The sequence below is a fragment of the Peromyscus californicus genome, unplaced genomic scaffold (genome assembly GCF_007827085.1).
Source record: "Peromyscus californicus insignis strain IS unplaced genomic scaffold, ASM782708v3 Scaffold_22__1_contigs__length_63687245, whole genome shotgun sequence".
Classification (NCBI taxonomy): domain Eukaryota; kingdom Metazoa; phylum Chordata; class Mammalia; order Rodentia; family Cricetidae; genus Peromyscus; species Peromyscus californicus.
Window position 1 is genome coordinate 2,238,832 of NW_026294525.1, and position 26,037 is coordinate 2,264,868.

At 45.4% G+C, this 26,037-nt stretch overlaps 1 protein-coding gene across 16 annotated transcripts in view; it reads right to left on the reverse strand.

Annotated features, from left to right (window-relative positions):
* The window catches only part of Ermard (ER membrane associated RNA degradation), a 145,936-nt gene that overhangs the window by 100,608 nt on the left and 19,291 nt on the right, over positions 1-26,037 (reverse strand). For 7 of the 16 annotated variants that reach the window (XM_052750715.1, XM_052750721.1, XM_052750717.1 and 4 more), the window contains one exon: positions 14,710-24,607. The exons of 7 other annotated variants lie outside the window; for them this stretch is intronic. In XM_052750715.1, the coding sequence (XP_052606675.1) occupies positions 24,421-24,607 (187 nt within the window). In that variant the 3' untranslated portion in view covers positions 14,710-24,420. Of the gene's footprint in view, positions 1-14,709; positions 24,608-26,037 lie in introns of those variants that run through there. 2 more of the 16 variants (XR_008221059.1, XR_008221060.1) reach the window with 2 other exon arrangements.

Genomic DNA, 26,037 nt, shown 5'->3' on the forward strand with positions numbered 1-26,037 from the left:
AGGGAACCCCGACCCTGTGCAGCACCTCCCAGGGAACCCTGACCCTGTGCAGCACCTCCCAGGGAACCCCGACCCTGTGCAGCACCTCCCAGGGAACCCCGACCCTGTGCAGCACCTCCCAGGGAACCCCGACCCTGTGCAGCACTTCCCAGGGAACCCCGACCCTGTGCAGCACTTCCCAGGGAACCCCGACCCTGTGCAGCACCTCCCAGAGAACTCTAAACCATGCTGCAACATAACTTAAAGTTTATCCTGTTTCAGAAAGAATGAGAAATGGGGGAGGAGGGAGGAAGAAAGGAAAGAAGGAAGGGAGGTTGGGAAGGAGGGAAGAAGGGAGAAAGGGAGGAAGGGAGGAAGGGAAAGATAGGTGGAGGGCAGAAGAGAAGGTGGAAAGGAGGGAGAGAAGAGGAAGCTGGAAGGAAGGAAGGAAGGAAGGAAGGAAGGAAGGAAGGAAGGAAGGAAAGAAGGAAGGAAGGAAGAAGTGTATATAAGAAAGAGAGAGAAGGGAAGGGAGGAAGAAAAGAATGAAGGAAAGGATGGATATGTATAAAACACTTATGGAAAAGAGCCCTAGGGTCTAGGCACTGGGCTTGGCTCCTGAAAGTTTCCTTCTGATTAGTCAGGAGCCAGGGTCAGCGGGGCCTTCTTCCCTGGAAAGTTGCTTAAGATGAACAGCATTTGTTTCCTGAGTAGTTTCTCCTGGGGTTTCCAACATTCTGCTTGCCTTCAAGAATATCTACTTGTCCACCTGTCCTGGGAGGTTTTGTCCAGCTCCATGAAAGGATGTTGCCCACAAGTGAGGCTCACAGACTGCCCAGCCCTGGGGTCTCTCCTGCACCCCTGCTTCTGTACCCACTTGGATATGAGTGGACACTGTAGTAAGAGTAGCCACATGCCCTTTATTTTGCTTAAAAAGAGCTTGAATGTCTGCACAATTTTCCAGGCCAAACCATCGATTCACTCATGAGGCTGCTTTTGCCTTACCTTTACTGTAACTTCTACCTCTGGTCCATCATCTTTAGTCCTAAAATACATCCTCAAAGTCCTTACTCGGCTCATAGTCACTTCTGTCCTGCCTAGTCGTCCTCATCTGTGCCATCATCACCTTTGGTTGCAGTGGGCCATTAAAATATAAAGAGGTTGGATGTGGCTTTGCATATGCCAAGCCTGGGTCAACCCCCAGCACTGCCAAAACAAACAAAGAGCATATATTTGCAGATAAATCTTCCATTCCTGGGCTTCCCTGGCTTCCCTGTGCCATGGAATAGCCATACCTGTCCAGCTAGAGCAACCCTTCCCTGTCACCTCCTACCTTGGAGGCTGAAACCCCCCCATCCCTCAGGCTTATCCACTAAGAATGCCTGGAGCAACCTCATGTCTGGTCCTCAGCCTCAGCCTGATTCTGGCACAGTTAGTGCTAAGTAAATAAATGAGAATGGGGGGTGAATGAAGGGAAGAGGGAAGTTGCAAGCTTGTGGCCAATGATGCTGATTGGCCTGCAGACATTTTGCTACCCCTACACACACACACACACACACACACACACACACACACACACACACACACACACTCAGTGCCACAATTTACATTCTCAGCCCTTGTGAGCACTTGGCTGGAAACACTTCTGTCCCTGCCTGGCATCTAAACATGGGTTCAGCTTATGTGGGATGTGAGCACACTGTGAAAGCCTGGGCAGGTCTCCTTCCTTGGGCTACAGCATCCGAGGGAGCAAGGAAGTGTTCCATGAGCCTGTGGTTGCTGGGAAAGGATGTGGTTGCTGGGAAAGACATTAGTTAAGGAGGAACCCTTAACTATCTCTATCTCTTAACCTACAGAAAAGGGTGTAGTTCTCAGCTATGGCTCCCAGGCTTGCCTGCATTCTGCCATGCTCCCTGTCAGGATGATAATGAGCTGCACCTCTGAAACTGTAAGTAAGACCCCAATCAAATGCTTCCTTTCATAACAGTTGCCTCAGCCTTGGTGTCTCTTCACATCAATAGCACAGTGGCTAAGACACTAGCCATCCATAAAGGCTCAGGAAAGTTCCTGCTATGGATGACTAGAATGGTATGTGGCCCCTAGCAGTGGGACATCTCTCCCTCTAAGCCAGGACTGGGGCCAGATCCCTGGGCCCTGGGAAGCCCTGTAGGGCCAGCTGGTGACTAGGGAAAGCCAGAGTGCCTAGCATAGCCACTCATCCACTGTCCCAAAAGCTAAGACCCACGAGCTTCAATTTCTACTTTCATCAAGTCCTAACCTGGCTTTATATTTGTCACTGGTATTTTTTAAGAACCTTATATGTGGGGCTTGAGATAATCAAGAGAGACAAAGGGAAACATTGTGATTAGGCAAAACTGAGAAAAGCCACTGACTGGGAGAGGTAGAATGAAGAGACTGAGACCTTAGTGAATTAACAGTTCACTGTGCTCTCCACACAACTACCTGATGTTCTGTTTCAGGAAGAAACCATAACTTTCGCCTTTAGACTAGGGAACAGTCAAGGTATGTACTGTGGGCATCCTGCACCTGCTTGGGCCCTTTGACACAAGGGAGAGCTCTCTCAGGGACTGTTTGAGAGGGCACCCATATGGACTGCCTTCTCTGTGGGAGTCTGTAGGAGTCCAGCTCTGACCTGTTCCCACCTTTTGTAGAAGAGAGCGGAATTAAGAAATGATAGATAGAAAGAGAGACCTAGCTAATGAGAAGAAAGACAGAAACACAGGATAGCTTCCAGAGGGCCTGGGTCAATAACCAACAGCCTTGTCCTTCATTGAAAAGGGCTTTTTATACCATGCCAAGGGGAGGAGCAAAAGACCTCCCCCTTGCAAGATCAAAGCATACCATATAGCCAAGTGCAGACCCTTCTAAACACCTGGTAACCATACCCATGGTCAAGTTATCCCATTATGCAGCCCTGCTGGTTAAAGCAAGCTCAGATTCTCTGATCCTGAGTAATTTCTCACCAGGAAGCCTCTGTAGGCTCCCACAGCTCCCCCTTCTTAATAATATAAATCTCAAATGAGGGTACAGAACTTAACTCCATGCAGCTCTGAATCACCACAGCACCACTTCTGCTCCCTGTGACTGCCACACCTCCCTATAAAGGAGTAGAGGATGATAAAGATAGAATGGCCTTTTTGAATGTATCTAAGATGGCTACAGCAGCCTTAGCTGCACCAAGCCTTTTTTCAAATCAATAAACTCCTGATACAACCGCATCAAATCTTCGAACTCCTTAGCATCACCATACCATTATTCATTAACAAGTTAACATCATAATTCTAGCATGAATATTACTATACATAATTACAATTCTTACAAACTTACATTCAAAAGCAAACACTTAATAGAATTATTTACACTTTACAAACTTTAGCAAACATCCAATAGCAACCTCTTAATAGAACTATTTACATTTCCTAAATGTCAGCAAACATTCAAAAGCAATCTCTTATAGAAGTATACAAAACATAGGGTACATTAGCACAAGTTAACATTAATCCACTCAGGGGACAAGAAATTTTTTAAAAAATTAAAGAGACTAAGGAATATTACCCCCCTTTCTTTATAATTCTTTAAGCTGCATGTTGAGCCTATGTAGAAAAAATAAATTTCAACATTTTTACACAAAACAGACAGTTACATTTTTTTTCACAAAATCAGTTCGTGAATCACTACAGTTAATAAAGCATGTATGCATATACAAAACAGTTCCATTACAATTAAACCACTCCTGTCCATCCCATTTCTTAAGTCTGAAATGTTCAAAAAGTCAGTTCTGATACCAGTCTTAATGTTCCACTGAAAGCTTTCTGATACCAGTCTTAAAAGTTCCACTGAATGCAACAATTCAGTTCAAACCAGCTCTCTGAAGCCTCACTCTCAACTACAGAGGCACTTTCAGTTATCCTTCCCCTAGGCAATTTTGCTCCAGGGCAAAAGCTGTTAGCTGGCTGAGGAAGACCTCTTTGTATAGCCAGTATGAACCACCAGCAAACAAATTGTACACCTTTTGCTGCTGGCTCCATTCAGCTTCCACAGCTCCCACACTTCTCAAGATGGATACCTGTTAATATTCAGACCAGATCAGGAAGGCAATGGCTGATACACCACACCAGCTTCTCCATTCCTTCCTAGGGAGTATGTCTTCAGGGTGGTTTCATGGTGACAAACTATACTTTCTCCACACTGATATTCTGTTCTCCTCTAGGAAGCATCAGCTCAACAAGTATCACAATAAAGGAGACACTAGGTGCTTGACATTGTCTCTAGCTAACAGAGCCATCCGACTAACTGCAGGAGGTCATGACTATCTCAGCCCACAGAACCTTTCCAGCAATACCAGCTACAAACCAGAAGTCTTTTTCCTAGCATTTCATTTATTCTTACTCAACTCTGAAAGTTTGTTTTCCTATTTCAAAGGTGGAACCAAAGGGATTCAGTCTGGGTCAGTGTAGTAAGGATACAGTAGAAGTTTGTTGGATACAAGGGCCTAGAACCTCCATGCTTTCTCCCAGAAGAAGCAGCTCACTTGAACCTCAGCCTAGGTGGGCTTGGGACTGGGTTTGCACAACATGGTCGTTCAGGACTCAGGCTCCCTAAGCTAGTAGAATACTCCCCAATTCCTTACCTGCATAACCAGGGAGCAAGGACCCTGAAAGGAAGGATGACCCTAGAACCTGCTACTGTTGGCTCAAGTGAAGGGTTTGTCTATCTGTGCAACAAAGAAAGGGAAGTGGAGTTTGGCCACACAATTACCTTTGACACACACAGTGGGAAGCCACTGTGGACAATGGGGAGCCCTATCCCCATAGTCCTGGCCTCTTTTCTTCTAGTAGCAATCACAGCCCTTATCGACCACTTACAGCTGTGACCATGCTGCAGCCTGCTCAGCCACTACCAGGTCCCACCATGCTGGAGGGAATTCTGGCAGACAGTGGGGAGCGTGTTCCCTGCACAGCTATGAAATGGAAATGGAGACTTGCAAAAAAAAACAAGGAGCAAACATCCTGGCAAGTTCTTGGGGACCCAGACTATTTCAGCCAAGCCAGCCCCTTCCTTCTCACATCCTTCCTTTCTCCACTGTTCATAGTTACCAGGGTACCTGGTTGATGTGGAGAAGGAAGCCAGGGATGAAAGGCAAGGTCTATCAGCAAAAGCACTTGGGGAAGTCAGAGCTGCCAATCTCCACCAGGATTAGCATCCGTGGCTTAAATGGTGCTGCATGGGAAATGAGACAAACACTAGCCAGATACACCTTTTTCTCTTCCCATGTTAAGGTCATTAATGAACCAACAATCTCCAAGTAAAATCAATTTCAGAAATTCAGTATCCATTGAATGTACACATTCACTTGCTGTCATTAGGCCACATTTAGACTAAAAAGAGGAAAAAGTCAACAGAGAAGGAAGTGTCATACCTAGGGACCATGGAGAAAGATTGGGAAGTAATTTGTCTATGAAATATAGAGACACTAGTGGAAGTACACAGGGTCCAAAGATACACTATACAGTTGGAGGATCCAATGTCATCTCAGGGTGAGAAGTGGAGGGATGGGAGCAGGAAGCAAGAGTGTACCTGTGAGGTTCAGGCTCCAGAAGAAAGTATCTCCCCATGCAAAGATGGGCTTGTTTGGTTGTGTGGTACAGGGGGGACTGAGGCTGAGAATGGAAGAAGTAAAAGGTGCCCTGGTAGCAGCTAATGTACCCCCAGATGTCAAAAGTGTATGGAATACAAGAGCATTTGGACACCATGGAAGTGAGGTAGATGAAGAATGAGGAGAACATCTGGCAGTGACAAATGGGGAATGGAAGTGAGGCCCTTCTCATAGGCCAGAAGAGTCAGCCCTGGGCTGATCGGCAATGGCTTCAGCTCTGTATTCATTCAGTTGTCATCACCTGACTGTTGCCACCCAAGGCACGGCAATGACACAGCCACTGTACAGTCTCTTCCAGACCAGTGATGCAGGGACAGAAATGCCTGTCAAGACCACCATGCAAGGCACATTCCTATAGGGCAATTGCATCTGTCTTCACAGCCAGTGTGGGGACAGGCCCTGTAGAGAAGAGGGTCCCAGGAGTGTGACTTGTCCCCTGTCACCTTAATATTGAGAGGCAGTGATGATATTAGTAATGTCGAGGTCAGACTGTCCTCTACTCTAAGGTACTCTGTTGTGTTGTATAAAAACAGTGGTTTTTCTGACTGTGCCTTGTTCTGGATGACTATATTTTAAGTGCAGGATGATTCTGCACCTTGGTGGACATGTAAAGAATGTCATCTCTCTTGTACCACCCACAAGGCAGAGACTGATGAGTAACTTATTCATTAAAGTAAAAGGGTACCACTCTATAAATTTATCAAAGTAGACTGGGACCATATGAGTAGATGAGCATATTAAAATCCTGTCAGGAAAACCAGGCCCAAGGACTTACTGAATACAACAGACTGAGAAAGGGTGTAATGCCTCACCTGGGCCCCATACAGAGGAGAAAATGGTGACAGCCTGGCAAACTGTCATCTGATTACCAGTGTGTGTCCAGTCACCCATAGGTAGAGAACCCCTAAAGGTCCCAAGAGCTTCCACATGGCTTGGCTCCCACTGTTGGGGTGGTCTACTCATGCTGCCAATGGTTTGTGAGAACCCAGTCCTGCATTCACCTTTACAGCCTCCACAGTCTTGCATCTCACTTTAATATCTTGACTAAATCTTGAGGCTCAAACTTGTGACCCGGAGTCTCCAGCAGTGATCCAGCAGCATTCAATACCCAACCCAACATGAGCCTTCTGCCTCCACCTCCAAGAAAGCCCCTTTGAACTCCTTGAACTAAGCTGTAGCCTTTCTAATCCTTTGTAGCCATTCTGTAACCCACAGATACATAGATATAGATGTAATTACTGTTTGTTATGTAACAACAAACGTTCTGAAAGTTAGGAGTTAAAGCCAGACAGAAAGAACCTGCGCTTGCTTGGACCAACTATGAAGGAATCAGAACTACTTGACAAATTTCAGCTGTAATCAACCTGGCAGGAACAAAGACATTCTAAGAAGAGAAACTTCTCTAGTGGAACAGAATTCATAGAACGAAATATATTTAAAGGGCATTGAGTAGACTGGCTTACACCATTCAGTCTGGGTAGTTCAAAAATAGCTGTTCACAATAAAGAGGCTAAGGGCCTAGTCTCTGCTCACTCAACAAGGCTTAATATCTCATCAGTTCCTGTCTGACACTGAAGGACTGAAGGGTTCCTGGAGAAGCATTGGTCTTCAATCCACACTGAAAGACTAAGGAATCTAGACTCTGATATTAGTGAAAGATGGCATCAATGGACCCAACAATTCCAACAATGTAGCCAAAGAAACCAACCCAGCTTGTGAACATATTGTTATTCAATAAATTCGGACATTTTGAAAAACCACTAATATATCTGTATTTCTATGCTGGGGCCTTGAAGCCTCTGGTCACCCCTGTGTCTGTGGTGAGACAGCTACCACAGGCTGTTGTCTACATACAAACAGAAACTATTCCTGACACTAGGTAGGGACAGCAATCAGAGAAGGCAATTCCCAGTCAACTTCAGTTGTTCTTGGGTGGTTCTGACTTTGAAGGGAAAGAGATTTCAGGTAGCATTTCCATGTCCAGTCTTCTCAGACCTAGGCTTGTGCCCAGCTGCCATTGTTTTCCACATAAATACCAGAAGCAGGGTGTCCACCCTTCCCTGCCTGAGCCCAAGATTTCATTTATTTGGCTCTTGACAAATCCCATTGTCTGAGGGTGGACGCCAACTCAGCTGGCAGAGCTTTGTGAGAACACCCCTAAAGCCCGTCAAAGGCTCTGAGGCACAAAGCCCACCCTCATCCCCCGCCCACCTCTAATAGTACCGCATGCCAGGGACAGCCCTGGACAATGCTGCCTAGTCCAGTGAGTCCCAAACCCTAACTACAGGCCTCGTGCTATTAAGATTAAGACGCTAATCCATGCTTCATCTCCGGTGCTTTGAGGCTACTTTTAAAGGTAATTCAGTGTGCCCATTTGATGACTCAAGACACAAAACCTCGAGCAAGAGTGACCTTTGATTCCAGTGGAAGCCCTAACTAATGCTTCAACAGGTGAAGCCTTTAAAGTTAGCCTTTTTATTCCGTCCTGACAACACTGATTGATAACACGGAGCTAATCTCCTGCTTTTGTTCCCTGGGGGCAAAGGTTCCCGCAGCCCCTTTAGAATGTGGATCTTTTAACTATGAGGTGTGTAAATCATAAGCAGACTCAGCTTGGGATTAATCCCCACCCCCACCCCCAGGAAATGTTCCCCGAGGACCCCTAGTTACTGAGGCCCTCCCGGATTGCACACACTGTTCCTGTAACTTGGAAACTAAGATTCCTGTCTGGTTTGAAAGATCAGTATGGAAAGTTTAATTATCGGCAAAATTTACATGAGTTGCTCTAAACAGAAGTCACTGGGAAGTCAGAGTATATGTGCCAAGTGTTTAACTGTGTTTTTCAATGTGTTCTTTGGCAAACTCCCCCACCGGCCCAGTGGCCCTTAGGTTCCTGCAGATGGCATCACTCTGGGGCAGGTGGGCCAGGGAAAACTCCTCCACACAACAGGGGCTCAATAACTTCAGGCCCTACTTGGACCTTATATCTAGGTGTATTTTCTTAAGATAGTCTAGGCTCAGCTCCCTGAAGCTCTACTCAGATGATGTATAAAAAGCCATAAAGAAAAAATAAAAAGAAACAAGGAAATTAATTTTAATAATGTAAGTTAGTTAACTAATATCTGAGGTGTTTTGATATGAGCATGCACAATATGCTCTGAAACTGATCGAGCGGCGGAGGGGAAAGCAGAGAGAATGGGAGATAGCAAAACAAACAAACAAGAAAATGGCATGCACAAGTCAAAGCTCTGATAGTGACGGAGGTGGCCATGGGAATGACGGGGGACACCAAAGCACAGACCACAAAGGAAACACCAGGTCATCCTTGTCAAGATTCCCCAAAAACCACCATCGCTACAAATCCAAAGACAACCTATAACAGATCACCAGGCGAGGAAGGTGTCAATGCCACCCAAAGACTAAGATGAAGGAACGGGCAGGGAGCACACATACACCAACCAAATAAATCCAACCACGACTTCCAAAATACCCCAGCGCCATTAAGCCACTGGGCTCTGTGGAGCAGAACAGATCCTGCTATAAACTGACTGGAGCTTACATTTCCAATTTTTTCCCAACATTTCTCACTCAGACTTCAACTTTACAGTTTTAAGATTAAGCCAGGGCATAAAATATTAAGTCTTTATTGGAAAAAAAAAACCAAAAAACAAAACAGGGTGTGTTTGTTCTTCAGGGTATATAGCATATTGATGTTTTCAAGGGTTACATATTCACATTTGACATATTCAGAAAGCTAACCTCTCGGAACAGGACTCAAACTATACCTGAGATGCTTGTTTACTGAAGACAAGGCAACTGTGGCCAAACAAGATTACTCAGGGCTCTTTGTTTTATGGCCCATACTTTTATGAGTCCTACATAAAGAAAAAAAATCCAATTTTCCTAAATGGGTATCCACTCTTGGTCTTGAAGCATTGGTTTAGAGACATTAACCACACTGACCTTTGAAGACACAGAATTATTTTTCTAAAACAATAACAACAAAAGTACTTAATCTGGACATCAAAACCATTCTTCAATCATTTCATTGAATTAGATTATATTAAACAATTTTTGAAATAATGCAGATTAATTTTAAACCTTTGTTTGTAAAAACAAACTGGACTTAAAATTTAAACAGTTGATATTTTAATTCATGTTTGCTTCCATCAGCACAACTATTGATCCGGAAACATTTTTAACTATTGCCTCTATGTTAAAACCTGCCCACGTCATACTCATACACTGTCTGCTGCTCTCTTACTAGAGAGCCCTTCTCCTGACACCCTATGGCTCTGTGTGAGACTGTGTCTCCCCATGTCAAGAGCTTGAAGCCAGGTCCATGTGGGATTTGAATATGGGCTTCCCTTTGGACCTGCCTCTTGGGGTTGCAGAATGGGCACCCAGAGCCATTAGTTTAACATCAAGATAGCATGAAAAATCAGCATACCCAGAAATCGAGGAGGGTGTGCACTGGAACCAGTGCTCTCTAAAGCCTGCTGTATTTTCATGAGGACAACAGGGCAGGATGGAAGTTGTGCCATCTTTACATCCTAGAGCTAAGGGCCTAGGGCTCAGTGACTGGTAGACTCATGAAGGGATTCCAAGGGCTATTCCACCCTCCTCCTGATGCCACATTAAGTTGCTCCAAGTGGAAAAAAATTGGATCCTCTTAGAAATGGCCTGCAGAGGGCCCCAACATTCATATTCCAGCCAGGAGCTTCTTAGCATTAGAGAGACATGCTGTGGTTGCCCAGGTCATACCCCTCATTAGTGGGAACAGCAGGACTTTGGCTCAGTCTGGGGAAAGTGCCGCAGCTTTGAGGTCAGATGGACCTCAAAGGTTCAAATTGTGATCCACCTAGCAGATGGGAGGACCTGAGAAACTGCTGGCTCATTTCCTCTACAATAAAATAAACAGCATACAGTAGGAATGACTGGCTGCCCACCACAGACACACACTGCTCCCACCAGCCAGATGGCCTACCAGTCAAGGATGGCAGGCCCTCAAGCAGATTACAACTGTAACCCTAGGCAGCTTCAGCTAACATTTTTCCAGAACCAGACACACCCACCTGTTGGCACGGCCTCTAACTATGGCCTGATGGGCAGATGGTACAGAGCCCACAGGCTCACAGAACTAAACTCCTTATTATCTGGCTGTTTGCTAACCCTGCCCTTGAGAGAGGGCAAAGGCTGCAGACAGGAGAAGAACCTTCATTGTGATAACAGCAAAACTTAGGACAATTTTTTTAAGTGAGTAAATGGCTTTACAGCAGGATGTCTGCTGCAAGGCTGCAACAGGATACTGTCAGTGCCCATAGCCTATTAAAACATGTGACGTGGCCCATTCCTGGCCCTGAGCTACTCACTAGCTCCATGGAGAGGACAACAGACCTCAAAATAATCCCCTTATAGGGAAGGAGTCACTGTCAGGTGACCAGGGGGGCATTTGCTGTTGGGTAACCAGTGAGGGGAGGCATGACCCAGTAACTTCACAGAGGAATATATAGCAGGAGTGATGGACCCACCTCACATGGGGCAGAGCATCAGAAAGGTCTGGGAGAAGATCACACAGAGGTTGTAAGCTGTAAGCATCCTGTGATGAGAGGCAGGGAGGCAGGGGGATGTTTCGGGTATAGCAATATGGATAATAGCAGCCACCAGAAGGACACAAACCTTGGGGACCGCTGCTGGCAGGTTCAGACCCTGACCATTCCCCTAGAAGGTACTGCTGGGATTCCAGGAGACTAGATGGGGTGTGGCAGGGTTTAGATCTGCAGTGGCTGGAGTTCTGCCAACAGCAAGCCCAACCTTAAAGTCCATCTTTAGTCCCCTGCAGCCACACAGGTTTCTTGGGGACCAATGGGCCCATTGTCACCAGCATAGAATCCACACTCTGGGTCAGATAGAGCAATGGTTTCCATCTGGCTGAGTAGCCAGCTCACAGGCTAGACAGTGAGAGAAGGAACAGGAAGAAGCTGAGTTGCTGGGATGCCAATTTCAAGGGCAGGCTCTAGTGGCCCTGGGAGCTCTGCCCAGTCTTTGAGGATGGAAATCTGTTTAGAAGTCAACCACGGAGAAGCAGAGCAGGTGGGTCAGTGGCTAGCCTGCCATCCACAACCCAGACAGGCTTATGTGTGTATACAGCTGTGGTTCGGGGCTCACTTGGTATGAAGACAATATACTGAGCAAAGAACATGATCTTGTCCAGGACAACAACTATGCTCATTGTTCCAGCCACCCAGAGCACCCTTGGTTCTCTTTCTCTGGTGTCTGCCACAAAGAACAAGCTGAGCTATACCTCCTATTCATTTGTCCGTTGGCTCTGTGTGTACACCATGCTTCATGTTGCTATGGGAGAAAAGCACCCTGACCTCTAGCCTTCGAGACTTGTCTGCTTTGTCTGCTTTCTCTGGGGGCAGGAATAAAGAGCTGGGGGACTCTGAGGAGGAGCAACAGAAAAGCTACCTCCCCACCCTAAGGCAGCTACAGAACACCCTGGAGCTACACCTTATCTGTTGGCTGATTCCCTGGGGACAACTCTCAGTCAAGTCTGAGATAAGAGATGAATGAATATATGGAAAATGGGGTTTGATGGCTGTGTCCATGGCCTGAGCAGTCATCAGGAAGGGGATAAAGCCCAGGAGGAGTCTGGGAAGGGAAAGTGGTACTGGGTGCACCATTCAGGATGCACACCTGCAGACCTCAGACTTCGTGGAAACACAGGTATCCAGGGGCCATTAGAGGTGGGACAGTTTGGTAAGGGAGGGGGTAGGAGAGCTAGGATTCAAGTACAGACTAATGGTGTATAATGATTGAGGCCACTCTTGCAGACAGCAGGTGAAAAGCCAAGCAGGCAGCCGCACACAGAGCAGGGGCCCAGAGAGAAACATTAACCAAGTGGCAAGGTTGAGATGCTCGTCTGATTGTTGCTTTGGGGAAAGTTGATCTTACAAACAGACCCACCTGCTCTCCTTGTAAAACTTTATTTGGGCTGTTGGGGGGAGTGTTATCAGTGCTTGTCTAAACATTCCACTAAAGATCAGGGTGGGGAGAGGAGGGGAGGCACCGAGGCACAGGTCTCCAGTTCTCACATTTGGAAGTTTGTTTCCTTTTCTTAAGAGGGAGTTTAGCCATGTTGCACCTATAAGGCCAGGAGAGGGTTTTTATCTAGATTCACAGTGACTTCGGGTCAGGTCAGGCCACAGTGGTCACATTTGTGGGCATGTGATTTAGTTACTTTTCTCACTGATGTGACAAAACACCAGCCAGAAGCAACTTAAGGAAGTCAGTTTGAGGGTGTAGTCCGTCATGGTAGGATGGTCATGACGGCAGGAGGAGCCAGTTTCACTGTATCTTCAGTCAGGAATGGAGAGGGATGAATGCTGGTGCAGAGCTTGCTTCTCTTCCTCCATTCAGTTGGGGAGGGGCAGTCCATGAAATGGTGCCATCCATATTTTGGGTGGGTCTTCCCATCTCAACCCAATCTAGAAACTCCCTTACAGGGAAGTCCAGATAGTTTCCTCCTAGGGAATTCTAGATCCCATCAGATTCACAATCTCTATTAACCAACATAGCACATATCTATCAAGAAAGTTATTTCAATTTGCCACAAATGTGTCCAAACTCCTTTCGTGTGTGTGTGTGTGTGTGTGTGTGTGTGTGTGTGTGTGTGTGTGTGTGTGTATTACCACCTCACCTCTGTTTTTGCCAGACTAGGTGACAAGTATGACTAAGGGGAGTGTTCTGTTTCCTGGGGACAATGAATGGAAACCATGTTCTTTACAGTCTCAGCTCAAACCAAAGCTTCTTCCTGCTGGGACAGCATCTGATATGCTGGACCTCTGGCCCAGCATGCATGTGATCTACTGTGGATTGCCTTGAAGAATCTCAGGGTGAAGGCAAAACAGATTTTGAACAAGAATTCTGCATCACAGTAGGTGTCTTTTTTACCAGTCTGCAAAATATGCGGTAGTCTGGATCGCTGAATAGTGTTCTGCTTATCCAGTGCTTTCCAGTGCCCATAAGGACATCAGGAATCACCCTTGCAGAGGACACAGTGAGTTACTCACCTTAATCAGGCTTCTCAATGGATGTGTCTAGTATCCTGATGGATGGAGGCTGTGTGGCTCAGAGAAGCATACCTTTCCCACTGCTTTCTATAGCCAAGCTTCACACAGTAGGGAGGCAGTAAAGAACTTGTTCACCACTAGATGAACAGACCCTCCTCTCTGAAAACATTTCTCTATTAAGCATTTTTTTTTTGAGACAGGGTCTTACTATGTTGCTCTGGCAAGCCTTTAAAGGTGTGCAATTCTTTACAAAGCAGCTATTCTCATCTGCCTTCCACCTAGACTTGTTCACTATGACTTCCTGACCATGTGTTGCCCTCCCCACTGATATCTATACCTGGTCCTCTATTTTTTCTGCTTATTCTGATAAGTGCCTTTATGCATAAGATGAAAACTCATTCAGGGAAACCAAACAATGATAATGAGAGTCAGATGTGCACAGAATTACAAACAGGGAAACCATGGATGGCTGAGAAGCAGGCTCAGTCCCAATGATGCTGTACTAATGAATTTTAAGTACTAGTGGTGATTTTGTTGTTGTTATTGCTTGTTTGTTTTCAAGACAGGGTTTCTCTGTGCAGCCTTGGCTGCTCTAGAACTTGCTCTGTAGACTAGGCTTGCTTTGAACTCAGAGATCTGACTGCCCATGCCTCCTGAGTTCTGGGATTAAAAGCATGCGGCACCACTGCCTGGCTAGTAATGGCGATTTTTAAAAGATGTGAATGTTGAAGCTTTACAAAGTCATGGATTGGTACCAACAAAATTATTCTTACACCCCAGTATGGGTGCTGAGCTCTGCACCCTTTCGCTCTTGTGAAGTCTGCCCCTGTCCACTTGTTTCATGGATGTTGATTCAGAACAGCAGTGTGCCATCAATTTGATAATCTTCAACCTGACAGTCTTTCCCTCCCCAGCCTTCTGGGAGATTCACTTATTTCTGGTTTATCGAAGGGGAAACAACTCAGCCAGACATCTATGTCTTTGGACTGTTGAGGCACCTTTATGACATACAGACACAAAAGCATCATAAGCCAGACGTTGCAGGTGATGTTAGGATCTATATGACAATATCATGACTGTTCCCCTCTACTCTACTACTCCCTAGGAGACAAATACATAATGAAAATCTAAATGATTCCTTTCAGTGATAAGAGCTTGTTCTGTGTCTTGAAGGCATCACAAATCACAATGCAATTCCACAGAGCAAATGAACTGAGGACAGGACATGGTGCTATGTCAGGACAGGGATGACTTATGGTGGCATCACCTTGGACTGTTCCTCCTGCACTCTATGGTTTCCATGGAGACCAGCATCAGGGGTCTACCTCACAGGAGCATATTTGTGCATCAGACCTCCTGTGCATTTTCCACTTGTTATTTAAGAAAGGGTTTAGAAAGTGTGTGCTTTTGTTAATTTAAATATACCAACGATGTTTATCTGATTCATGTCTATTAACTTATTTACCATTCTCAACTCACTGGTCCATACTTGCCTGTTGTGCTCAAGAGGGAACTTAACATGAGCATAATGCAAATTAATTGCCATCATTAAAGCAAGCATTCATTCTCTTTTCAAACTCAGGGAAGAATGTAAGCTTTGCAATCATAGCAAAATCATACTTCAAGTTTTCTGCTGCTTAAAATTTTTTTTCAAATGAAATCAGGGTGCTGTTTGAGTTCCAAATGCTTAAGAAAAATAATATATTCTTATTGGGGTTTGAATTATACATATAACGAGACTAGCTAAAATCAAAATCAAATTCAAGAACTTTAAAAAAATGATTTCAAAAGTTGGCTATAGGTAATTCTATCTTTAACAGGTCAAAATTAAATTAGTATTAGACTCATAGAATCTTAAAAAGCAGTGAAATTCAGCAATAAAAAATACATAGGATTCATATGATAGCAATTATATCTATCTTGGCCTCACTCCACCTCCTACAAAACAGAATCAAGTGAAAAACCTACAAATTAGAAAAATCTATTAATTGACACAGAGTATAAAATGAACATACAGAAACAACAGCTTTGAAGATGTAAAGAAGGAATTCTCTCACATAGTTAGCTATAAAGGATGGACAGAGTTTCTAGTAACAAGTTTAACAAGAAAGTGAAGTCCTGTATGAAAATGTGTTTAAATACCCTAAATTTTTCATATATGAATGTTTAAGTCAGAATAAGAACAATGACAGCTTTGGACAAGTGGACTGGACATTGAAAGATGCCATTCTCCCTGGCATGTTTTATAGATTAGTGCACCTGACAAAAGTGAGTTGAGGGGCTTATGATCTTTATGTTTGTCCATATGCTTTGACTGCTGGGAAAGAACTGGGAAACTTACTCCAAACTAGTAAAGAATCCCGAAACAAAGAGCCCAGAGAGGCGTGGCTGAGGCTCTGTCAATTCTGAAGTTAAAATAGTTTAAATGACAAAGGCATGTACCGTTTGACCCAGCATTATCACGTCTAGGATGACTGTCAAGACTGGCACATCACAACATGGACACAATACTTAACTTGGTTTATTGTAACAAAAAATAATGAAATAACTTGGTGTCCATTAATATGCAAACATTCATAGTGTAATGTTAAAGTTCTATGCAGCTTCAGGGCACTATGATGCCTTTAATCACAGCACTCTGGAGGCAGAGGCAGGTGGATCTCTGTGAGTTCACACCAGCCTGGTCTACATAGGGAGTCCCAGGTCATCCAGAGCTACAGAGTGAGACGCTGTCTCAAAGTGAAAACAAAAACAAAACAAAGCTCCCAAATTTTATGCAGCTGTTAAAAAAAATTGAGATGCTCTTTGTGTACTAATATGGGAGACTCTCCAATATACACTGTTCATCAAAACATTGTGGTGCGGTATTTGTACAATGTGCTACCATTTGTGTAAGAAATAGGTAAATATGAGTAGAAATAATCTGCTTACATGTGCATTGAAAAATTAATCACAATTCACATCTTTATTATATAAAGGTCCTAGAAATCAGTAAGAAATAATTTCTAACCTCGAGGGCTGTGGAGGGTATGAATGGAAAGCAAACTGTCTATTACATGGTCTGGTGTTTTTTATTTCTGATCTATGTGAATTATACTTCCATTCAACATGGTAGATTTAAATTGCAATTTTGGAGTATAAAATGATCTTTTTAAACTTAGAACACTTTCTGTGAAACTTGAAGCCTCAAATAATAAGTATTATTTTCCAGATGGACAAACTCAACTCCCTTTGACTTCACAGACCAATCATTTTGGTGCTATGAACAATAACCTCAATTTTATGTAGTATTTGTAGGAGTGACCTTCAAATGCTATGGAGTGATTTTCCACTTCCTCCTTTACTGTCTCTACCTTGCCCCTCATGATGATGAAAGTCACTTCCTAAGCAATTGCTAGGATCCCTGGCTTGAGCAGCTTCCTGCAGCAACTCCTCAAGCTGGCTTCCTTACCAACAGTCCCCAAGACACCAGGAAGTCGGAGGTTGCTTCCGGATGCCGCCTGCACTTAGCACACCCAGCCAGGCAACATTCCATGGTTTGCAGAGTGTCAGGCGTGTGGAAATGCTGTGGCTGAGCTCAGCCTGCCTGCTCTGGAAGCAAGCCTAGTCAGGGCAGGTGGAATCTGCAGCTTTTTGCAGGATGGCAAAGCAGATATCTGTGTGTGTTGTGTCGTGTGTCCCGTGTCTCCTCCCCACCCCACCCCCACCCCTTCGGTCTCTGTTGCATCCTCCCCCTGGAAGAGCTGTTTCAACCCAGACATTTGCAACCTGCCCAGAGATTTCCTGGAACCAGCTAGGAGCCAGACAGGAAAAGATGAGTGCTGACAAATCAAACCCTGTGGATTATGGAAACTTGCAATAATGCCTGGTGGAAGATGGGGTTTCTGTGCTGACTGGTGATCTGATAATGTCCCTTGGTATGACCCATGTCCTTACCCTGTTGACCACAGACTGATTCCACCACCTGTTCCTCTGTCCTTCACCTCTCCAGTGGCAGTGAGGACCAAGGCTGATAACATGTCAGTCAGTAACATGCGGAGGGAAGTGGTATGAGTAGGTCACAGTGGTGACTCACAGGTAACCCTGTTCCTGCCACCCTGTCACAGCAACACTGCTGCTGCCCGTGTCCCTCCTGTGGCCCCTGTGACCTGTAGCTGATTGCCCTTACAGCTTCACTCTGGGGTCAGACTTCACCCTCCTCTGGGCTGGAAGCACCCTGGATTTGGAAGCCTAGCAACCCTCCAGGGTCCCGTTTAATAGGTCCTGTACCCTACTCACTCTTGCCAGCTCCCTGCCAGCTCTTGCCTTGTCTCTTGGCCACCTATCCTTGCTTGGGCCTCATGGTCTCACTGTGGTCGACTGAATGGAGTTGAAACCTGTGCCTGGGAGTTGCTGGGACCAAGCATCCTGCCCTCCTTTGCTTCTACTGGCATCTTGAGCACAGACCTCAATTTCTCAACTGGACTTACCGAGTTTGACTGAACTGTGACCTTCTGTGAGCTAGATGGTGACTCATCTGAGGTCAGTTTGCTCAGCCAGCAGCTGACTATGGTAACTTGAGTCAAATGGATATGGAAATGGTTCCTTCCTCTACGTCCTTAAGGGACCAGAGCATATTATCCCGCATGTTCCAAAACGGAGTAGCGGAAGCAGTGGAGGCAGAGATAAAAGCACAGACACTGTAGCTGCAGACTCAGCAAGTCTAGCCTGCATAGTCCGGGCATGGGAGGACGGCCCCGGGCCTGTGGGTAGGTAGCCATGAGCCCTGCTCTTCCTGGCAACTATTTCAAACCTGGGGGTCCTTTGCCAAAACAAACAAACAAAAAACATGAAGTTGGGTGTGATGGCAAAGGACTGGGGTGGATTAGCTATTTCAGAGTGACGTGTGGAATATAAGAGACATAATAAGAACTGATTTCTGAATGGTCTTGAAATGTCAGGTCCTGAGTCTTAGAGATATTTCACATGGAAAACACTGGGGGCCTCAGGCACAGGACTTAAAGGGGTGGGGTAGAAGAGCCGGGTGGAGGGATGTGGGGTGCAGCAGCGGATATTTAGCACCATCTGGACATGACCAGCACTTCAGGAAAGCAATATTCCCACCATTTGTCAGCCTGTGAGTATCACACCTCATGGAGGACCCCTAAGGTGTGGCTTCACACCTCCTGTTCCCACCTCCAGATGGACACAGCCTACAGCAGCTGAAGATCAATATATAAATATAAAGCAACGTTTTCATTGATTCACTAGACCCCTTAGCCATTAACTTAGGTCCACACCTCATCCTGGACATGGACAGGATGGGTCCAACTGAAGAAGAGTTACCATTAGCTTTTCTACCATTCACAGGTAATAGAGAAAAACAACAACAGAACCTAAAACAACAAACAAACAAGCCAGAAGTATAGATCGCCCAGGTCCAGATGGATAATCAGGATTCTGACCAGGAAGACCGGCAATTAACATAGAGGCCCCGGAGAAAGAGTTAGCAAGCAACTGTGTAAAATAACGTTTTAAGTGGGAAGTGAGAGGCAACATCTTGGGGAAGAGGCTCATCTCTACAGAAATTCAGTTACAACCCACAAGTACTATGAGAATTTTACAATGCTGAGACATGAGCACAGGCTTCCTAACTGAAACTGAAACTGATCAGGAGGCTTCTGCACCACTGCCCCCTGTCTGCTGCAGGCCCCACCCTCGGCTCTGACTGGGGCCTCTTGGACCCCATAGCCTAAAGACTGGCTTTAGCACAGCAGCCCGGCACGCTGAGCCTGAGGACCACGCCACTTTCTTGCTGACCCTGTATTTTGCTTCTAGGAGATGGGCTGATTCTGCCTCCCCGCCAAGCTGCTGGGAAGGTTGATTTTGAGATTACAAATGTCACTTCTGGGATTCAGAGGGACTGTCAGTGAACCAGCCAGAGTGATCACTAAGAGGAGGGGAGGGAGCGCTGCAGGGCCCTACAGATCTCCACAAAGATGAAGTCTGCCAGCCAAAGAGGACACTACCACTCCCCATGTCTTCCTCACAGGACAGTGAGTTCCAGGTTTTCCGCGCTACGTTTTCATCCTCTTAAATGGAGTTAATCACATTGTCTTGGGGGTATTCAAAGTCCTGAGCAATTAAGGAGTGCAAAGCGCTTTGAAAATACGTAAGCTTTCTGTAAAGGTGGTATTTAATATTTATAATGGCAAGTCTATGCTTATAGGCTCCATTAACTATAACTGCCAGCACAGGACTTAGTTTTATGACTGGCTTTTTTGAACTTAGCATATTTCATTTTCAATTAATTAATTGATATGTCAAGGGGACTTCCTGTATCTATCCAGGGTCTTATTTGGAGAACTTAAGATGTTATCTTACACAGGCCCAATTAATTCACACGGACACTCTACAATCCAGACAACAGCCCAAAGGAAAACTGGTTCCTGGCCCTCTAAAGCCCAGGCTCCTGGGTAGCACCATGACTTGGTTTCATTAAAATTACTTAGTAGGGCTATAACCCAAACCACAGACACTCCCTTTTGCCCACTGTAAAGAATTTCCTTTGTCAGCTCCTAAAGCCGATCCCAAACGGGCCCCACGCCTGGGCTGCAGAGTCGGCAGATTGACTGTGATGTCAAGGTGTGAATCCAGGCTGCAGCTGGGGAGGGTGAGTGGTTAGAAGCCAGTTCCCACTGCAAGTCTGAGCCCCCCCCCCTTCTCTGCAAAGCTCAATCCAGTTCCCTTAGACAAAGGGTTCCCCTCCCCCAACAGCAGGATGGTGATTGGTGGTTGGTTAATGGTGACCTTGGTACCTCCCTCATTCTCCTGTCACCACCACTGGCCACAATGATGTCTTCCCCCAGGGATTAATTCACACAATACAACCCCAATCTTCCCACATGGAGATGGAAAAGGTTTTATACTGATGTTCATATCTTCCATCAATACAGAATTAAATGAGTAGAAGGTCGAGCCTTCAGGTGTGCGTAATGCTCCACAGTCCCAGTGGCCCGGGGGCAGCCGTCACTTCCCCCTCCTGTCACCTTAGATCGACCTCACTGCAGCCAGAGGAAAAGCAAAGAATTCATTTTCCTGGAGTCACAAGAGTTCACAGAAGACATCTTCCCTCACAGCTGCCAAATTACTTAATGAAGAGTGCCACCCTGTGTCTGATTAGGGAAAACACAATCAAGAACTGGACCTCGGAGGTTCTGTAATGGAATCCAGCGCCACTGTGCTCTAAGGGTGCTTCTCCTTAGGATGGGTTCTTCCCCAGATCCTTCAAAAAGCAAAGCTGGAATGAGCGCGCCCCCCAGCATCCTAGTTGGAAACACAGCCTGCAGTGGGATTGCATGCTTCCATTGACAATCCTGTTGGACGCATGCATACCCATGCCAGGGTTCAGAGCCACAGGTAAAGGACACTTCTTGTAGAACCAAGTTACTTTCAGCTGGGACTTCAGGTGAGGACCTGAAATTGGTTACTGTTTTCCCATCCATTCATTTATGTAAGGCTGTGGATAGGTGGAATTTCAGACTCATACTGTAAAGACAAACACACCTACCACACCCCACATACCAACACACATATCACACACACACAGCCTAATGTGACAGAATCCAAATCACTTCCCATCATCATCCTTGAGGAACAACATAAGACAGTATCTGTCGATATTGCCAGGACAGAGCAAAGCATCTCCAGCATTGCTTCCCTTTTCCTGGTGTCAGTCAAATGATGTACACAATGGCAATGAGTACACTGCTCAGATGAAGACACAGAAGTTAAGGAGCTCACTCATGAGCCTGGTAAAATAGAGCCAGGATCTTGATCTGAGCACACCCACTTCTCCAGCCCGGGGTCTGCACTGCCAGCCTCTCCTCTGCTGACTTCTGTGCTTCTGCTTTCCTTTCTAGGGTGGTTTCTCAAATGACTGGTGTCTTCTAGAGGTCACTGACAGAGATACACCCACAGGAAAGTTGAGGAGTCACTTGACCCAGGATCTAGCCAGGCCTTAGGCAGGGCAGAGTCTGCTCTTGACTCAGCACACCTCCATGGGATCTTTTCCTAACATTTCCCACCAGTCTCCATAGCATGGCCCCCAGTTCTGGTTCTTTTTGCTCTCAGAACCCCAACCTAAAACTTACAGCTCATCTCTTCCAGTGCTGCTTCTGGCTTCTGATCAACCTAGAGAAAGGATCTGGAGTGGTGTCTACCTAGACAGGCTTGTCCTGCTGAAGTTATGAGGGGCAGTGCCCAGGACTATATGCTGAAAAACAATCATTTTACTCCCATAATTATCTTCTAGAACCTAAAACTGTATGTGTTTCTCCTATTGGTCTTGTTTGTTATTTTCTTTTTAGAGCTGGTCAGCCCTCAGCAGCCCTGCATAGGCAGGGCAGGGTGGGACTTCTTTGTGGTACTCTTGGCAATTGGCTTGGGTCAGATAGGTAGCACCTTCAACCAACATTTGTTCATATACTTGAATTTGTACATGTATCATCCAATTGCTGCTGCTTCTGATAACATGTAGGAGAAAGCAAGTCTCTAAACTGCTATCACCTGGCCTCACTCTCGTGTAGAAATACTTAGTTGGCAATTTTGACAGAAAGTACACACGTACACACACACACACACACACACACACACACACACACACACACACACACACACACTTTTATTTTATCTTGTTTTTAAGATGGGGGATCTCCTTACAAAGACCAGGCTGGTCAATCTTGTGATCCTCATGCCTCTGGCTCCCAAGTACTGGAATTACAGGAATGTATCACCACACCTAAGTGATATCTTTCTTTAGGAAAATGAAAACCAACATGGAGCTCATGGTAAAAATTAAAAAAAAAAAAAACCCATCATTTAATTAACAAAGTGGGTCGAGAAGCAAAAACAGCAGTATTTGCTAAAGTCTGGAGAGGGTCCATGGAAAAAAAGATATTTGTAAGGTTTGGGTATCAAATCACTTTTTAGTTAATTTCAAAAGGCAGAGATACCATGCAGTAAAGAATTCTGGCCTGGCCCTTTTGGAATGGCTATCAACTTCCAAACCACAGTAATAGAACAAACAAAACACCTCTTGCTGCTATGCAAGAAATGATGACACATAAAAAGGTAGAAGTATCCTTGAAGTAATGGGCCAAGGAAAGGCATGTACATGAATTACGTGTCTCCGATGTGATGCAGGACACATCTTCATGTATATGGATTCCATTTCCTTGAAGTGATGCAATGAAAAACACAAGATCATGTGCCCCTGATGAGACACAAAAGGACAAGTCATTATGCATGAAAACAAGATGCCCCTGAAGAGATGCAGAATACATCTTCCTGTCCGTAGATCATGTGTCTTTTATGTGACTCACTGAAGATATGGCACCATGTAGGCATTGTTCCAAGGGAACGATCAAATCCCAACTGATGAACAGCAACTTGGTATATTTACTCTTTCATCCAGAAGTTGACTTGTGTGTGCAGGGGTTAAAATTACAAAAGAACAAGCAGAATGTGCAGCTGCCACAAAGTACCCCCAAAGTCTCCTCTATAGCTCAGTTAAAGCGTCACAGAAAATTCTTCCTTGGCTAGCTGCAGATATTTGCAGCCAAGGTCTGGAAGGTGGCTATGAGAAGCCATGACCCACTGAGGTTGGTATGGCTAAGTGTATTATTATACATGCAAGCAATGCAGTCTCCCCAGATTTTGCCACCACCAACTGAGGTGAAAGACTGTCTTCCCAGATCCCCAAATAACCAAGTAGCTTTTCCGGGAACTCTTAGGATTCAATGTCCTCTTCCCCTCTAACAGAGCCTCCTACACTCAGCCTTCTCATCTAGAAATGTGTCCTCTGACAAATGCTCACTGGAGACCTGTGGTTCATCACCCAGCTTTGTGGCCTCCACCTTCACAAGCTGCTACTGCTTATTACTTACCCATGAAATGCAGGATGAACACAATCCGGCCTCCAGGGATAACTGTAACTCGCCCACACATCAAACTGAGCCTATCTGTCACACCCCCACAGTTTGTATGGCTAGACCCTAGCTACAAGGATAGCTTCTAAGAATGAACATGTGACTAACAAGACATGTGAAGCCATGCGTTTCTGGGCAACAACTAGGGGCAAAGCAGTGACCACATCCTCCAATGTCACCACGAGGACAGGAAAACTCAAACCTGCTGCAGGTATCAAGACTAGCCTAGGGGTCACAATGAAACCAAATCAGGAAGCTTTAGAAGTGCAGCTTGAGCCTGGAGGCAGAATTAAAGGGGCAGAGGTAGACAGAGAAAGCAAAAGCAGCTTGTTCTTGTTCCCAGAAGACACTGTGAGAAGAGCAGGCAGAGGCCAGACTCTTAAAAGAACCAATAAGGGAAAGGGGAGTACCTGGGGGCCCTATTAAAATACCCACTGCAGGAGAGTCTGCTTAGCAGACTCCAAGCTCTGAGTCCCCTCATATCTCTTCCTTCAATAAAGCTCTTGTTTTCCCTCTCTCCATGTCTTGGTCTTCTGTCTTTCCCAAATGTTTAATTATTTGTTCATCCCATGGAATGACTCTGTTATCCCCTAGAACCACCAGCATCCCTGGTACATGATTAGAATCCATCTCACCTTTGGATGCTACCCAACTTACTTGCTGTTGAATCTATTTGAGTTTTCTCTCACAACCAAGAGTAGCCTGACTTGTGTTTTCTTTGTCAACTTGTATCAACTTGATTTGTGGATTGTTTGGCTAACTGCATTAACATTTGTTTCTTCTCACTGAAAGTCCAAATTCTCAGCAAAGCTGCATGTGAAAGAGTGATAGCTTCATTCCATTTGTTCTTCTCTTGGTTAGTATAGGCCACTAGGTTCTCAGTGTATTGTAGGATCAATTTTAAGAACCTGTTAAAAAGATAGTGAGGAATTTTAGTTTCTTTGTCTGTCCTATTATAGAATGTAGCAGCATACATATCTTGTCTTCTCTTGGAAATATTCCTAAAATTTACTTAATTGTGTGTGGATTCAAGAAATGCATGCAAAATGAAAATAAGAGAAACTGTTACAGAAAAAACAAAAATGCTGAGGCCAAGGCTGTCAACACTGGGATGAGTTTTATAAGACTCAAGATTCTTTTCACACTCTCCATCTTGACACGATGTTTCTATGTGATGGAACAGAATTCCAGAGACTTTAGGGCCATCTGCCTCAGACTGAGACATGACAGACTCACAGAGAGAGAAGGTCCTGCCCACAGTCTCTCTGGGTGCCAATGTGGCATCACTTGGCTTTCTTCCCTCTGTGCTGCATGTCTCTGAAGAGAAACACCATTCCCATGGACAATGGCCACCAAACAGTCTTCCTTAGATCGTCCATAGAAGGGCAGCAATTCCAATTGATCAGGATAAACATCATTTTTATATTTTCAGATTTCCCCTCAGTTTCCCAAGTAGTGTAGACTTTCCCATAATTATCTATATTTATAAAAATTTCATAAACATATGCTAAATGAATGGTACAATGAAACCCACAGAGCCTTGGTCTGGGGAGTGGCTCTTCTCTGGGGACACTTGGTGATGTCGCTGGGGGAGTGTTCTAGCATGTGGCCAGATGCCATGGATGACACCCAGTACCACATAGTACCCAGAGACGCTTCAGGCCATGCACTAGTGGTGTTAAGGCTGAGTACCCAATCCAGCCCTGCACACCATGAACAACGAGGTCATCCAGCCCTGCACACCGTGAACGAGGCCATCCGGCCCTGCACACCGTGAACAACGAGGCCATCTGCACTTGCCTCAGCTCTAGTCAGCCATCCACGTCCTGGTGTCATTTCTGTTGCTGTGATAAAATAACCTTACAAAAGTCAGCTTAGGGGAAGATGGGCTCATTTGGCTTAGAATTCCAGGCTACAGTCCACCACTGCAGGGAATCTCAGCGGCAGGAGCCTGAGAGAGCTGGTCACACCACATTCAAAGTCAACAGCAAAGAGAAACAAATGCACCCACACTGCCTGCTTGGGACTCAGCTGTCCGTCTGTCTCTCTTCTTATACAGTCCTGGGTCCAAAACCAGGGAACGGTGCCATCCACAGTGGGCTGTGCCCTCCTGTATCAATTAACAAACAAGGCAATCCCTACAAACACGCCCACAGGCCAACCTGATCTAAAAATTTCTTCAACTGAAACTTGCAACTCCAAGTTGTGTCAAGCTGGCAATTAAAACTAATCAGTCTAGGGCAGGCAGATGGCTCAGCAGGCACAGCACTTACCAAGCCAGTCTAGTGACCCGAGCTCAATCCTGGAACTCATGTAAGGTGGAAGGAGAGACTGGACT